Source organism: Hippocampus comes, unplaced genomic scaffold (genome assembly GCF_001891065.2).
Source record: "Hippocampus comes isolate QL1 unplaced genomic scaffold, H_comes_QL1_v1.1 scaffold176, whole genome shotgun sequence".
NCBI lineage: Eukaryota > Metazoa > Chordata > Actinopteri > Syngnathiformes > Syngnathidae > Hippocampus > Hippocampus comes.
Genome location: NW_017805826.1, coordinates 981,435 through 998,947, shown reverse-complemented (window position 1 = coordinate 998,947; position 17,513 = coordinate 981,435). Strand labels below are relative to the sequence as shown.

At 41.1% G+C, this 17,513-nt stretch overlaps 1 protein-coding gene across 1 annotated transcript in view; it reads right to left on the bottom strand.

Moving 5' to 3' along the window:
• The window catches only part of ltk (leukocyte receptor tyrosine kinase), a 53,361-nt gene extending 36,217 nt beyond the window's left edge, over window positions 1-17,144 (bottom strand). The window contains exons 1-4 of the mRNA XM_019887288.1: window positions 16,749-17,144; window positions 3,507-3,605; window positions 1,129-1,272; window positions 701-929 (exon numbers count right to left, since the gene is read on the bottom strand). Of these exons, the coding sequence (XP_019742847.1) occupies window positions 701-929; window positions 1,129-1,272; window positions 3,507-3,605; window positions 16,749-16,800 (524 nt within the window). The 5' untranslated portion in view covers window positions 16,801-17,144. The remainder of the gene's footprint in view (window positions 1-700; window positions 930-1,128; window positions 1,273-3,506; window positions 3,606-16,748) is intronic.
• Window positions 17,145-17,513: the final 369 nt, after the last annotated feature.

The following is a 17,513-nucleotide window of genomic DNA, read 5'->3' as shown; positions in this document are numbered from 1 at the left end:
TCCATCCATCCATCCAACCATCTATCCTTTTTCTATTGATTTAACGTAGCTGACTTCTGGCCAATCGAAGCGGCTCCCCTAATTCTCCTTAAAATCAGTACGATGGAGGTGCACACTCAGCATGACATTACGGATGTGAAATTGACTCACTTGGGTCCATGGATGACTTTGGAACATGCCATATGCGTTTATTCCGGGAAACTGCAAGATCTCCCCTTGCGGATTATATATTCACCCGTGCATGTGACTTGGGCATTTGCAACTTAAGACAGCCTTACACCCCTGATCGTGCATTTATGCTGAGTGCATGGGTGTCAGTCTACGAAAATAGGGACTGAAGTGTTTACGAACAGCAATCTTTTTTGCTTTATTGTATAAATAAAAAAAAAATTAAATGTACCTCTGTTTTTTTGGGAGGGGCAGGGGTGTCGTTGAAGGATTTTTTTTTTCATCTAATTTTTATTAGTTTCAGACAGTCACAGAGCGCCTTAATTAAACTGTTGTCACTCGCGGACATTGACAGATGTAGCTGCGTAACATCTCCATTGCCGCGATGGCCAACATTGTCATCCTGAAGCATACAGACTCAACAAAAGCTGTGCATGAACTGACCCTTGGGCATCCCCATGGTCATAGCCATTAAATCTGATTTAAAACTTCCAATGGTCAACAAAATAACTATTGCATTGTGTTTTCTGACCTGGGGTCCTCTCTTCTCTCAGGCTTGAACACGATGATGTTCGTGAATGAACTGGAGTAAAGTGGCTTGATCAGGACTGTGAGGTTTCCTGCCGATGGCGATGTCTCATAGAGGGCCAGATGCAAAACACATTGGTGCGCACTTTTCGGCATAATCGGACTGGTTAAATGGTACTCGCATCTCTGAGAAGCCTCGGCACCAGGGGAGGGGCTTAGGAGAAGGAAGTGACCTTAACGAATAAAAACAAAGTTTGACATTAAACAGTCGATATAGAGCTGTTTCATAACAATGTCACCGAAATGATTTTATACATGCTTGAGAAAAACAGCGGACTTGAATATCAATGACAAAGGGCCATAACTGAAAACTGCAAGCTCTTCCCTGATAAATATTTGATGTCATGAAGCACGCAAGTGTGAGACTCTCACCATCAGAGCTCCCCTCTGAGTAGTCTGCCTCTGGCATCCAACCTGCTTGCTCGGTTTGCCGTGCAGACACCGCCGACCAGTCACTTTGCTGACTGTGATTTGATAAAGTCCAGAGACAGGGTGACTCGAAATCACAGGAGAAAACTGCAAGATAGGAAGCATGTATCATTCAAACATGTGAGAGTGTAATTCAAAACCAGAATGGAAGTCAGAGGGAAATTACAGTGATTAGTGGAAGTGTTCCTCTTCAAGCCAAAACCCACAGAATGTCTTTAGTCTTTCATCACGCGCATTACCAAATCTTGCGTCAATTTAACAAGCTTGCCGCATGTATGCACAAATACTCAAGTACAATGGCCGCCAAACTATATGATTTATCAGAAAAGAGGGGAAATGTTTTTTTTTTTAAGAATCATTAATTCAAGGCTGCATATTAATGTACTACAGTCATTTTATTTGCAGGAAATGTACGGAATGTTAAATAATGAATCACCAACCAAACAATTAGCACATCCCTTGGGCCATGCTCTTAAATTCCTTTGGATAAAATTAGGAAACCTAACAGCACTCTGTTCATATTGAACGATTGTTTGTGTGCCCATGTCAGAGGCATACAGTTCATTGATAAACAAGTTGGTCATGTGATGGCTGGAGAGGAAACTGGCACTTCAGCTAATTTGGCAAACGGATTCCCTGAGGGGATAATCAGAACATAAGGTCCATTATTAGGAGTGTTATCTTTCTTTTTAAAAAATGGACTTCATTTCCTCCCGTCATGATTTAATTACAGTCAATGCTTTGCTCACAAAGGACTGAAAAAGAATCAGGTTTCATTATCTGCGTGAAACTTCTTTATTGCCTTCTGACGCAAGAGGTTTATGTGAAGACATTTTTTGATAGTTTTAATTTGAAGGGATTACTTTTTTGAACAGTTTTCGTGAATAAACTGGAAAGTGTCCCGCCTTGCATCCTCTTGACAAAATGTATATGGACCATGATATGGACCATAAGAAGGAAAAAAAAACTAGGTTCCAATAAATTCACCTTAAATTAAACTGTGAACTCTCTTTTGCATGACATTAATTTCCTAATTTTTACTGAGCCAAGGCATATTTTTTACATGAGGAAAATCAAACAGCACACCACCAAATTACAATGTCCCAAAAAGTGGATACACGGGTTATTTCTGAACTGTATGTCCTCTGGTGGAGAGCAGTTATGTGTTCAGCTTGTCATTATATTTTGCTGGCATAGATTGAGGAAAAAAGAGTAATTATTTGTAATATTGCTGTGTATAACTTCCAGACCAATTTCGTAGAAATTTGGGATTAGTGTGAGGGTACACCAACATTTGGGATTAATTTGAGCATTTTTCTTCTCTTCTCAAATGCAACAAAGGAGCATCCTTTGTGATTATTCACTGGTGGTGGGGGAGTTAAAAGTAATTTTTTTCCTCCCTGCTTATAAAATAGTAGATGTCGCCGCTCATAAATAATGCACGTCCTTTATTTGGAATTTAAAATATGTTATGTGGATGGTCAAAAACAAGTTGATTGTGTTGTTGCCATGACTTCTACATCTATCTTCAATTTGTATTTTCCCAGTGTGGATGCTCTTTGGCACCATGCTGGCTTTCACAGGTCAGTCTTGGTACGACAATAGACTCGCATCATCAGTGATGGGGTTGGAGCTACGTGGTGGCCATCTCTGGTCACTCTCTGGCCAGCCACACATCGAGAAGAAGATTTTGATACATGTGACTTCATGTATGCGGTATTATTAGATTCGTTGATACTTTGCCACAATACATTTTTATGAATTGTATATTGAAAGAATATATTTACAATTGATCTGCATAGACGCACAAACCATCTGCACTCACACTCACACCTAGGGACAGTTTCGAGTCTTCCATTGATCTAGATGGTCAAAAACAAGTTGATTGTGTTGTTGCCATGCCTTCTACATCTATCTTAATTTGCGTTTTCCCAGTGTGGATGCTCTTTGGCACCATGCTGGCTTTCACAGGTCAGTCTTGGTACGAACTCCGTATCTTTGCACTGTGAGGTCGACACGCTAACCACTCAACAACCGGGCTGCCTCAAAAATTGTATTTAAAATTCTTGCACATGCAAACTCCACACAGGAAGGCCGGAATCGAACTCCGTATCTTTGCACTGTGAGGTCGACGCGCTAACCATTCAACCACCGGGCTGCCTCGAAAATTGTATTTAAAATTCTTGGCATTTATGTGGTCGGGACCAAAGTGCATTTTGTTTTTTCAGAGAGTCGCATATTCCTGACTACGACAAATGAAAACAATCAACCTAACTGAATAGAGTTGTGTGTCTGCCCGTCCTCATGTGTACAACTCTTACATTGACTGTCTTCTTGTGAGTCGGAGTGTCGAGGGAGAAGCTGATCTGACGGGTTGTCCTCTAGAAAACCATCCAGAAAAGCGTGGCAGTGGCTGCAGACTGAGGAGAGAGAAAAGAAAACATGGAAGTCAGCACTCTTTCGAAGTCATTATGACAAAATTGTGTGCTGGAAGCGGGAAACGTCTAAATCATGCAGGAAAGCGGCCCTCGAGGACTGGAGTTAGTGACTCCTGCTGTAGATCAAGGGTTAAAATACACCAATTCCGTGCATGCGTGTTCAAACTTGATCAAAAACTTAACAGTCCTGCGCCCTATTATCACATATGATAATTAGTGATCATCGGAGACAAGTCAGGACTGCGGCTCACCAGGGAGAAAACCATCACCGGGAGGCCAAATGTATGAGTTTACGTCATCACCTACAAGTTTCCTGACATCCGGAACCTTTTTCAATTGACGTTCCCTTTTAAACTGTGATGATGCGGCAACACAGATGGCAGTGCCAATACGTGTGACTAAGCATTCGAGTCAGATCCTTTGGCGCACCACTAAAAATGGCAATCAAGTTTTCATGATATGTGGGTGGGGGGGGGGGGGAACACAAGCTCGTAATTAGCCAAGCGTTTAACCCTTTCAGGGACAGCGGTTACTTCAGTGGACAGCCGATCATGTTAACAGGTTACAGGTTATCATTATTGGTGCATGAAAGGCTTAATAGCAGCCGGCCAAACAAGCCGTTAATGTCAGCATGAGTTGATCAAATGCTTCAAGCTAACACTAGTTGAGGGCACCACAGAGAAAGAGCCAGAGGACTTGGGAAATACTGCTTTTTAGAAGAGAGGCTCTATCGGAGGAAAAAGAAAAGGATGAGACAAAAGCAGACAGAATAAATGTGAAACAACGAGCACTGTTTCAACACCACAGCATCATCATTCAACAACATCACAAGTTTACGTTGGGAAAAAAATTGCATGTATGCAGGGACAAACATAAATTACTGCTTTTTTTTCCTTTTTTTTTTTTTTTTTAAGATGTCTAGCTTCAGCTAATTTACAGTCTTAGTCCCCGGCCCCCAATGCGGTTTGACCTAAATTACTTCCCGAGGGCCTTGATGGGGGACAGGAGGAAGAGCTTCAAGACAGCTTGGTGCCACATCAAGTTCCTGGCTTCAATATTCAAAACAGGTCGATTGAATTGTCATCTTTAGATTTTTTTATCTTTCTTGGCCCACATTAATTGTACCCCCTCTGACAGAACCCCTGGCCCCAGGCAGGCCCCTTAAGTAAAATTGGTCTCGAACCGCCATTGTCTCCCCGATGACGTGCCAAAGCCTTTCTGTCTTTGCGGCTTCATTTACTGTTTGAATATCCGATCCAAATGAATGAGACCACTAAGCTCTTGTTAACTGACTTTTGCACCTGGCCATGGCGCCAGTGATAGCACTCATCTGTAAGAGGTTGCTAAGCAAAGGGTGCTCGGTCAGCTGATAAGGAGATGTTCTAATCTGCTGTTCCAGGTCAAAGCAGAAAACGCCATTCAGTATTTGGCTGTTTCCTCTACACGTGGTGGTTCACTGAGGTTCTGTTGTAAACATGTTGCTTGGGGGGGCGGGTATGACGCCGAATTGACAAGGCACATGACGCCACACGTGATATGGTGGACATTTAAGGAGCATGACCGGCAAACAAGGAAAACGATGATGGTGTCGCTCTAGATCACTGCAACATAAGCCCTCGCTATTGCCTCTAAACAGCCACGTTACTGTGCAAAGACATCCCTGGGGCAAGGGCAAAAAGGGCAAGCGTGACAAATGAAATTATTTAATAAAAGCAGCAGGAGAGCTAACAAGGGCGTGAAGCTATTAAATGGTAGTTATGCTTGTAGGATGAATTGAGCTATGGAGCCTCCTGAATGCAAGAAAGCACGATGTCATTGTTTAAAAAAAAAAAAAAAAGGGACATCATTAACCCTTTCGGGCACAGCGGCTACGACAGTGGACAGTTTATCATGTTATCAGATTACAGGGTGCGTGAAAGGGTTAAATATAAACACTAATCATAAAACACAAATGGGGTATTATTCAAATTAAATGACATTTGGAATCCCCCTAAAATCTCAAACAACTTTCCTTACCACCAGCTCATCTACTTGTTCCGTCCGGAACATTTGAAATGGGAAAAGTGAAGGAAATAATCCGATTGCTTTGAGTCAAAACAGCAACGGATCAACATTTTGACCCTTCATTCTGTTATTCAACATGATATAACATGCTGCTTAAGGATGAAGGCTGTGGCAAGGTGGTTACCCTCAAACTACCCAGCGGTGGTGACTGTGGTTGCGTGGTTCTCATTCAATTTTATTCAAGCGTTTGGTTCTGAAGTGAAACATAGTGCTGGTCCTGACCACCAGTAAATTGCTCATCTCGATTGTAACCCACAGAGTATCGTGTTCAGAGGATTGTGTTTTATCCATGAGGCATCGCAGATTCATTTCAAAATCTTGACCAAATCTTTCGTGTGGCTAATTTCCAGGAGTCAAATAAAGCTAGCTCTCGAAAGAGACTGAACTCGACTTTCTTGGTTACCGGTAATTCCATGTTATTATTATGGCCAAGACATGTTTTTTTTTTCACACATTTGCTGTTATTATGACTTTACTAGTGAAACGTATGTTACAAATTTAGCCTTAGGTCAGAGAAAGTAACAAAAAAAAAAAAAAAAACATGACAACTAAAGGTGGTTGGGCGGATCGATTCCGATTGTGTTGATACTCTTCCACTCCGACCGTTCGGAAACTCGCACAGTTATTGGAATGTGTCGTAGGGTTATTAAGAGTGCCCAGTGTTGGGAAAGTTCATTTTCAATGCGATCTAGTTCAAAGTTCAGCCTCCAATTTTTAAAATGAACCAATTCAGTTCATAATTTAGAAGTGAATTTGTTCAGTCTTCCAAAAATGAAAAGACTTCAAAGTTTATCTACTTGAGTTCATTTTTTTGTGTCTTCATTATTGACACTTCTCTCATTTCATTGTTTTGAATGTGATGGCATCGAGTCCGAGTTCTACTCTTCAATTCAAGTCTCATCAGTCTGTCACAGGATGGCAGTTGGAGGCAATTACAAGTGGAGTCCTTAACGTAATGCCCTCAATACTATATAGCACAACTGAAAATACACAGCAACATTAATTTACATGGACTAGAACCATGTTTTGCTGTCCCTCCACCTGCTTAACATATCCCTGATCCATTAAAAAAAAAAAAAAAAAAAAAAAAAAAAAACCTTGACAGGTCACATCCCTTATTCCCACTGAGCCACAGTAAATTAAAAGTGCATCTGACAACTTTGCCGCATACTGCAAGTAGGCTGCTGGCAGAAGTCGGGCTGCTTACATGTGAATTGACCAGAACAAAATTGTTACTGTTTTAGCTTTAATCTGCACGTATCATGATTGTATCTACTACCCCACATTCCGTCCTCAAGCAATGGACTGCAAGATATTCCATCTTCTTACAGCACATGTCACACTTGTAGTAAAACAAACCTGTTACCGGGGTAATGAGAAAATGAACCCTTTCAGGGAGAGCGGTTACTACAGTGGATAGCGTATCATGTTATCAGGTAGGGTGTATGAAAGGGTTAAACACGATAAACTTTATGCCTTGCCTCAAATTCACGTTACTGGTTTACAGTAGCACTACAGAGGGACAGTCACATGTCAGGACATCACATCCGTTTGAAACTTTTTTTTCTTTAATTTCAGAGTTTCAAAACTGCTCAATGGGCCAGGGTTGCGGCTTCCTTCCTCCATGCTAAACAAATTCAGGCTCAGACTAACTGTGCATTTCCTGCAGTTAGAGAGAGATACTAAATCCACGCAAGAAGGTAAGAAGTAATATGGATGTGCAAGTACCGTATATATATCTTATTACTGAGGCAGAGAGAACAATTATAATGCACAAGCATCATTCTTCATTTCGATTACAGCGCTTTCTCAGTGATGGAGCTCAGCTAACTCAATGATGCTACTAAATGACATTGTCTGACTTCATCATCCACCACACACACACACACACACACACACACACACACACACACACACACACACACACACACACACACACATATGAATGTGATTGGAATACTGCATGGCATGCTTGACGTCTTCCAGTAAATATAGTCAGTGACATAGCAGAGACAAATGTTAATACTGCAGCAGACTTTTTCAAAAGAGGACAGAATAGCTTGGGGGCACTTGCCGAGCAAGTTTACATGGGGCAGAGGGGGTTGTGTGTGTGTGTGTGTGTGTGTGTATATCTTGTGTGTATCTTTAGGGCCTTGTCCACTCCAAAACAGCAGCTGATAACATCACTTTGTAAAAGTTGACACGTCAGCTGCCAAAATGTCCTCTCGCTAGTGCCAAATGCATGAGTCTATTTTGAAGATCAGTGACTCCAAATTCGGCTGGCCCTTTTCAAGAGGAAAAACGTGCCACGGTGTTATTTCTATTTGAGCATCTTGTGGCTTGATTCCAATGGAAAGTTCCCCCAAAGCAAAAGAGCCAAGGTCAATTTGCATGCCTTTCCATTCTGAGCTCACAAATGGTCGGTCGTCTCTTCTGAAGATAAAGCAGCTTCTATTCGGCAGGGAATACTGTACAAAATGCGTGAGTACGGCTTTGATTGCCCGTGCAGTGCAAAGTCAATGATGTTTGCACACTCTCTCTGTTCTGGTCAGTCTCTGATGTAGTTAGGGAAGTCCGTTCATATGACAAAGTCACAAGCCTTGCTTTGTCGGCTTTTACAAACTACTTTGATTGATAAAATGAAGAATTTTCATTCATGGGAAACAAATCAAGTTCTTGTCTCCGCTCTCAAATGATGAGAGCGTGTCCGCCGAGCGCACTGAAACCCAGCAGTGTTGTTTTGGGCAGCCAATTTAGATTTAGTCTTAGTCTTAGTTTTTGGAGCAAAAATGCTTATTAGTTTCAGTCACATTTTAGCCATTTCTATTCCAGTTTTAGTCTAGTTTTAGTGGATGAAAATTCAAAAAGGTTTTAGTCGGATTTTGTGTTAAAAATAGACATACACGGTTTCCTGTATGCACTGGACCACTGGATCATCGGGCTGCCCTCACCCGTTTATATTTATTATATATGTTTTCGTTTTGGTCCAAATATAGTCTTCGAGTACATCCCAAAATTTTAATTACGTTATTAATTTTGGAATAGAAAATATGAGCTGTAACTATAAAAGGTGTTTCATAAGTTATTGTGTTTATTTTGTTACTTCTGTTCGGTTTCTGCTGAGGATTCCTGCAATTCCAAGTCAAACATGATATATGAAACACAAAATACGTGTCGATTGTTTGGGCTTTAGGAGACTTTGATGCGAAGGGGGGCAAGAGAGTTCACAGCCATGTCATCATTCAAACTTAAGTTGTTTAAGCTCCAGTTAAGCAGCTTTTGATGAATCATTGGCTGCGAGTATGCACATCCTTGTCCAAACAGCCCATACTGCTTAAATTAGTGACCTTGCCACCTTTGAATACACCTCCTACAAATATTCATGTGCAATCAATCAGCCCTCTCCAAACTAATCAAGTCCCATGACTTCATTTATGACCCAAGTGGCTGCAGCCTGACTTCAGTTAACAGTTCAAATGTGCCATGATGCAGTTGTTTGAACCAACCCTTGCTTCTGGCCATGTGCTACACTATATCTAAATGTGTGTGTGTGTGTGTGTGTGTGTGTGTGTGTGTGTGTGTGTGTGTGTGTGTGTGTGTGTGTGTGTGGTCTCAAGTCCATGAAAATCAGCTTTAATAAGAAATGGCAGCACAAGATAAACTAATACAGGAAACATTTAATTCAAGGTGACTCAGCACAAGTACCGCAAGCTGGCATGTTGATCTTATTCGAAAGTAAAAGCTCAGCGGCATGGTGACGTGCCCTCTTTACATTAACGTGATGTTTTTTTTTCATGTTGATCAGCGTGGCTGAAATTTATAAGGAGGGACTGAATGCCGAGCGCTGGATGATCCAATATCAAGCGCCTCAACAATGGAGCGGAGTCGATTAGCAGAATCACTTTTGAAGAGTAACTTGTTTTTTGCAAATCTCACCAACCATTTTCTATCTTACTTTTCCACATCGATGTGGGGAAACTATCCCAGCTGACTGGGCGAGAGGAGGAGTACACGATTCGGAAAGCATGCGTCTAAAATGTACAAGTTAAAACAGGTCCAGGAGCAATATTATCAAGAAAACTGGAGGAGCAGATGTCTTCATTATAAAACTTCACTAATGATGCAGAACTTTCACAACTTAACAAACACCAACCTGCCACTTGTTGCCAATTAAAAATCAGGACATAACGTATCAAACAATAGTGACTCTGCCTCTGTTGTCGCTATGGCAACTTGCCTCACGCTGTAGTGAAAGGATAGCGACACCTGGCAAGAACACAGCAAGACGATGTCAGACGGACATTCATAACTGGGGCAAAAACAAAGCAAAACGCTTTCTACTAAGTCAAACATCCTTGATGTTGCGCAGTTCACCAAAACTCGTGGGAGTGGGCACAACCTTTGAACATTTGGCCCACCATCAGGCGTGATGTCAAATGTGACAAGTTAGACCTCAAAGTTGCCCTTGGGGTACACCACAAATCGAACCGTCTGGCAAGGGGTCCGCATCCATGGTATCATAAAATCCTCTGTGAGGTATGATTTAAACCCAGTTCAACAACAGTACCTTGAATCAAACGGCAGGCACTGCACAGACCAATTTGTATCCCAGCCATTTAAAAGTCCGTTTTTCATAATATGTGGACTATAATATATATTTATTGCTGAAATCTCACCTTTTTGCTATGTTTGTGTTTGGGTCAAAGCCATTTCTAATACAAAAATATAATTTTGGTGCCATCAGGTGGTACCTGTTGAACTGGAGGGTGGAAGTTTCATTAATTCAAGCCATAGCCTTGTCTAATTTTTAAAAAAGTGCTTTGCTGCCATCTTGTTGCATCTATCGGTGGGTACAAACGCTTAAGGAGTGGAAATTGTCTATTTTCCCCGTTGATGACAAGGATTGGTCTCTTGTCCCCTCAAATAGCGAGGATCCACTGTGGACCACTACTGGGTGGTTTCGTTCGTGTTTTGTTGCAGTAAAAACGAAAACATGCAGTAATGGTCTTGGCAGTGAGAATAAAATTTCATTAGATGGCAACTGTCCTAACATGGAGAACAAAGACTGTTTGTTGAACCACCTAAATTGATTGCTAATGGTTTTCAGAGAGTGCCCTCTTGTGACTCGTAAGGCCCATGGACCAAGTGGAGAGAAGCAATCCAGTTATATGAAGTTATAATGACAAGATGTTAGTGTCCAATAAATTTGCATTTTTCTTTTCCCCTCTGCGTAAAATAAATTAATTAATTAATTAAAATGAGGCAGGCAAACAAACAAATGGGAGAAAAAACAAACCCAGCTACTCTTAGTTATATTTTTTTGCAGCCTGCTGGTCTGGTTTATGTGGTTAAGCAGTTTTGTTGAACAACACAATGTGTTGATGCGAATGTTACCAATTGGCACTTTGCTTGAGAGAAAGACAGTTTTGCAGGAATGAAGTGTGATCGCCAGATTGTGCTATCTTTAGATCAGTATATAATAGATCCGATGTGTTTCACTTGTGTACATGGAGAATGGATAAATGCAGTTAACCAGAATAGCGTACTTGGACTTGCAGTGTAAATCCAGCCGAAGTCTGCTTCTGAAGTTGGATCAGAACATCACTATGACTAACCAATATCTACGGCAGTTCTCAAGTGTGAGTCACCGCTTGCGCTTTAGCATGGATGAATGAGCATATCTCTTTCCTATTTGTGCAACAAAACAAACTCCACGTCGACGACTTTGGCCGTAACGCGATGCGGCGTTGAAATGACGTGCCCTCAAGTCTTGTGATACATCATGCGGCCATGGAGCCATTGACATTGGCCACTTTGTTAGCATCTTGTTTGTATGTGCTTCCTGATGAAAACAGTCTGTTTTCATCAGGAGTCTGTTTTCATCAGGAGTTGCAAAGTCACCCCAGAGAGAGCCTTATGAAATTGCTGAATTAGAAATAGTTCACGTTTCTTCCATGAGTCGTGTTCGATGAAATGTGCTTTTGTACTTAAGACAAAACCGATGTGTTTAGACGTTCCTATGATGGAAGATCAAAATAACCAACACCGCAAAGTTTTCACTTTGAAATATTTACCAAGATTGGATTACTGTCACTAACAGGAGGCCTCCGGCAATGATCTCATCTAATTTACTGGCGACGCCAATGAATGAATTTTAACCTTTGGTGCTTGGTGAACAGGCAAACAATATCCCCACAAGTGGTTATTGGATTTTGTTTGCTCGTACTGAATTGGCAGGAAAATGCATGATTTTTGTGGCAGTATAATGCCAACAATTCAGTTTGGCACATTAAAAAAGATCAAAATTTGCGCAAGAAACAGGGCGTACATTAAACCGGTCAACAATAATCAAAACTCCGTGTGAACAATCCCCATTAGCTGATGACCAGTCCAGGGTGTACTGTACCTTGCCTCTCTCCCAAAGAGCAGCTAAGAAAAACGTAGGCCTTTGTTTTGCTGTTTTGTCGACACACATTTGACACAAAAAAAAAAAAAAAAATCATATGGAGAACTGAATACCAATTTGCACTACAACAAAGAACACTTTTTAAACAAAAGCCCAAACGCAAGCGTGATATACTAATCAAAAAATCCAATGTGAACAGAAAACAATCCGAACAGGAGTGCGAGGCTTTTGACTCAAACTGGAAATGCCTCAAGTGTTCTCCAGCCATCGAAGCTGCTTACTTTCCATGCTTTGTTCCTAATGACCAGAATAAAGAAAAGGACCTTCAAGTGCGTGACACAAAAAAAGGAGCGGAGGCTCGTTCACGTGTCTGTGAAGCAGGCGGCCGAGCGATGCCTCGGAAGCGCCGCTTTCATCTGCAACATCAAGCTGGCTCTCATCCAGCTACTTGGCTCGAGCACTTAGGTTGCTGCAGATTTTGGAGCGACACGGCAATACAGCGCGAGAGTGAGAGCTGAAAAAGCAAGCGGGCCAGACAAACGCTGACAGTGCGAGGCAGCCAATTCACGCATGCTGCAGGGAAAGCCTCCAAATCATGTAAAGTAATGACAAATGTTCTCCTTGAAAATTACCAGGCTTGGTAATCACATTACCAATGAGCAGCATATTGGCTAATGGGTATATTTCTCAGGAAAATGATTGGACAGCATCAACAAGTACACACTCTTAAAATTGCTGGCTCAAAATTCAACCAAATTGGATTGAAAATTTGGTTAAGCCAATCTTCAACCCAATCTGCTGAGTCAAAATATTTATCTTAATCATGGATAAACATGCTCCAAATCTACAGCTATGCAGTGAATGTGTGTGGGGAACAGCACAGAATATTTTTTTTTGCTTGTGCGCAGCAATGTGGTGTGCCTTAGAATTTCTTTGAGGTTTCTTTGAATGAAAGTCAGGGCTATTGCTGGATCAGTGCACATCATGACCACTTGCTGAAAAATAACCGGCGATTTAATAAGCTTGTATTCAGCATCGCGTTGCATTGACCTACATAGTTAAAAAGCTCAAAATAATACATTTGTTTGTTTGTATCTTAACCCTTTGAGGGACAGCGGTTACTACAGCGGACATGTTATCATGTTATTAAGTGAGAAGGTGCATGAAAGGGTTCAGGCAATCTCTGCACAGTAGGACGAATGGTTAGCACGTCTGCCAAGGTTTGGGGTTCAAATCTCGACCTCGGCCTTCCTGTGAGGAGTTTGAATGGTCCCCTCAAGCGTTTTCTCTGGGTACTTAAGAGTGAATGCGAGTGTGAATGCTTGCTTGTCCATATGTGCCCTGCGATTGACTGTCAACCAGTTCAGGGTTAGGTGGGACTGGTTCCAGCTCTCCCACCACTCTAACAAGGATAATATAATATACCAACTTTGGGTGAGAGGCAGGCTACAGCCTGAACTGGTCGCAGGTCAATCTCAGGACATACACACAAACCAACATTCACGCTCACATTTATAGTGACAAACAATTTCAGCTAAACTGCATTCTTTGAATTTGCTCACTGTGTGGAGTTTGTTGTTGATTTGGTGTGTTTTGAGGACATTGCAGCAACTTGGCTGCTGTCTAATGGCCTTGTCAAACCGGACAAATTTTTTTGCCGGTCACGACGGTCACGCTGTCAGACTACCAGATCGATATCATTCTTTGTCTTGGATCGGGCGAGATGTCACGCTACAAGTCCGTCACTGACCAGATCCTGCCCAGTCGTCGCGTGCTTCCATCAAGATTCAGCTCATCGGCACAGGATTGTTGGAGCGGCGGGACAAGTAGCTGTCAAAGCCATGTCAAGGGAGGCATTATGTGCATGCACACTGTTTCTATATTCAAAAGAGGCAAAAAAGAAAAATTATGGACCTGTTCCTGGATGGTAGCGAGAGGGTGCAATGGACTGTCTATTCTCCCAAAAAGAACTTTTTTTGACAATGCCAATCAGAACAATAGCTTTGCAATGGTGTTCAGCGGCCATTCAAAACAAGATATCAGCTAAACAGTGAGCCATTGAAAACAAGAATGCAATCGACGATCAAACTACTACATTCTCTGACATTGTCTGCAAGTCCTGGCTGCCTTCCAGCATCAGATAACATTCACGGGAGACATTCTGGGTCCTCACTGCGATGGCACAAGGCCATTTTCTTACCTATGGGCCAAATGAGGTCATGTTCTCACAATCAGGACATCCATCCTCTACACCGCTTATCCTCATTAGGATCGTGGGTGTGCTGGAGCATATCCCAGCAGATTTTGGATAAGAGGCAGGGTACAACCTTGACTGGTTGCAAGCCAATCACAGGCGATGACATCTCGTGTAAAATGCCAAACTAGGCTTTTTCAATTGTCACAGCATGACATTTAAATGGCTTAAAATAAGTGAGACTTTTCCACAAGTTTAAACACGACAAGTTAGTTCAGCAGCTGAGTAAAAATCACGGAGAGTTGTGTTTATTGACACTCAAGCCGGAGTGTTCAACAACGTGTCTGCTCCAAGGGCTAGCTGGCAGCAAACAAAACTCAACTTCTTTAGCAGGCAAATATTTTGAGACAATTTGCACTGCTCTCTTCTGGTTTCGACCAAGTAGGGCACTCCGTTTTGCCAAACAGCTTTTGGTAATTAGAACGTAAACTCGGCAAAAACATTATGATGCTTGGCATGGCCATAACAATCAAAGGATACTGCCGGCTTCAGGCCAACTAAAAGCTAAAAAGCTGTGAGCATCACATTCATGACAACAGAACAATAAGTTCGTAAATTCTATGTTTTTGTTTTTCAATTCAATATGGGACCAATTAGTGATACAGCTGTTTCTAACGTTAAGCGCAATACGAAGGGAGCAGAAGATTAATAAGTTGCAAAGTCTAAATTTCACTCCAAGATGAACAAAACAGACGTATATTTATTGTTAATCGAGGCCGCACAGCATGGAGTGCTGACCGAAAATAGCAGGGAGTTGCACTTGGACTTATTGTAGCTTGTTCAAATATCAATACCATGTTTATATTCCTCAATAGATTAAAAAAATAATTTGTGACAATTTTGATAGTCGAATACTGGGTTGCGTAAACTTACATCTTCACACTCTACACTGTATGTAAATGTTACATGGAAATGTTTGACGGATTTAAGATACTATGCAGTCGATGGAGGAATTCCATTGAAAAGTCCACTAAAATTTCACTAAAAAGAGACAGAAAAGCCTGCTTCATTAATGGTGCTATACATTTTTGATGATTCTCCAACATGACGAATGATGCAATTTAGCCCAGGTCTCCAGCAAATGCTACTCCAAATGTTCTGATGAGAAATCCAACGAGAAAGCCAGTAGTAGCTTTCTCTTATACACGCGCGCACGCGCACACACACACACACACACACAATATATATATATATATATATATATATATATATATATATGTGTGTTTGTTTTTTGTTGAACAAACTAAGTGAAATTGGATAGGTGCCCCTAATTATCTCTCACTGCATACTGGTCTGGAATCGATTGCACTGATCGTAATTTTCCCAAGTGCATGCGGTTTGTGTTTAGTACGATAGGGGGAGCCCCTATGTTGTATAATGGCCAAAGCCTTTTAGGGGATGTTGTTTACGAAATCTAAATGAGATCACAGGCGTGTTGGAGGATTAGGATCGTTTTTAACATTGTTTTCGTGGTTGTTATTATTCTTGTTGTACTTGTCTTAATGTGAAGAACGACATTAAAAACATTGAAAGAAAAAAAACAAATAGTACACCAATCAATTATTTTTAATTAAACTCAGAATATATATATATACACACACACACACACACACACACACACACACACACACACACACACACACACACACACACACGTTTCCAATACGTGAAAAAATGGAGATGAAAAATTCTGGTCCAGCGTTTCAAAATGAATCAATCTTTGTGCAAAACACTTTAAAAGCCACTTTAAATCAACAATGCAAATAAGGAAGCATGCTTGGAACAACACTCATATGACTTGCAGATGTAGTAGCAGCAAGCTTACCGTACATAACTATAACAACACAAAGTTTGTATGGAATTTCAAGGTGAATTATCCTCATTCACCATACTGATTTATTTTTTAATCATTACATCAGATTAACACTTCACTCTAATTTTACATATAGATAAGATTAAAATGTACAATATATGGTATTGATTATTTTTTAAGATTAAAAAAAGGTAATGCAAAAGAAGGTTTCTAATAAATGCCCGGTACCCTCTGCAGTCTACACTGTGAAGAAAATATACTGTAGGTAACTAATTGATTAAAAAATATTTTTTCCCCTTTTGAGTCAACTTCCCTAACTTTCTGACGGGTCTCACCACTCAAATATCAATTTCGAATAGTAATTTCAATTCTTTCAAGTTCACCCCAAATGAATCTGCCTCGAAGCTTCGTCTTTATTTGTTTTCATAATAAATGCAAATGCGTTTAAAAGTCTGGACCAAAACGATCGTTTCCATCTTTAAAATGCAAAAAAAAAAAAAAAAAAAGAAAGATGAAATTTCAGCAGCTGGTTCAGAGAGAAAAGTTTCAAATTTAGGAGACAATCGACTGTTGAAACTTATCACTTACTCAATAGAAAGGCGACGTGAAGAAGAGCACTTTGCTTTTTAACATCGTCCATGGCTCCGTTGTTTTATGGACAAGTCCACCCTACAGCCCCCCAAAAAAACAAAACAAGAGTCCGCGCTTGTTCGGGCGCCTTTAGCTCCTCATGTAGCCGTAGAGGAGACGCACGCAAGCGGCCCCAAGAGACGTGGCGGGCTGGTGCGGCGGCCGTTGGTTGGTTGGTTCCTCGCTTTTTGGCCCGACGTGCGGCACTGGTCGATGTGTAGTGATGTTTTTGGCGAGGTTTTTAGTGATGCTGATGCTGCCGCACTGACGTCACTACCACAATCCTCTCCGCCCTCCCCGTGTGGACTCGGGGGAGAAAAGCGCTTGCTACCCTTCTGACGACGGTTCGCTTCGAAAACATCATGCCCGTTTAAAGTCTTCATTTACTGCCCCAACATTAATTACGCGATGCACACATATTTGTAGTGAAACAAAAAAAAACCGCCTTTAAAAGTACTTAAAATAGTCCTTCCTAATTTCTTTAAAAGACAACAAACATTTGATTGTAATGGCATATTCTAATTTCTCAATGGCGTTTTTTTTTTTTTTTTACATTTTTGTTTGATGATTAACTATTGCACAACGTTTAAATTTCACATGAAACAATTCATTCCAGCGTACTTGTAAATAGTTTGAACGTTATTTGCCAGTCAAAAATTGTCATGATGTTTTTTGTTTACATGTGGTTTTGTTACCTCATTTGTTTTTGTCGTCCTCGTTTTT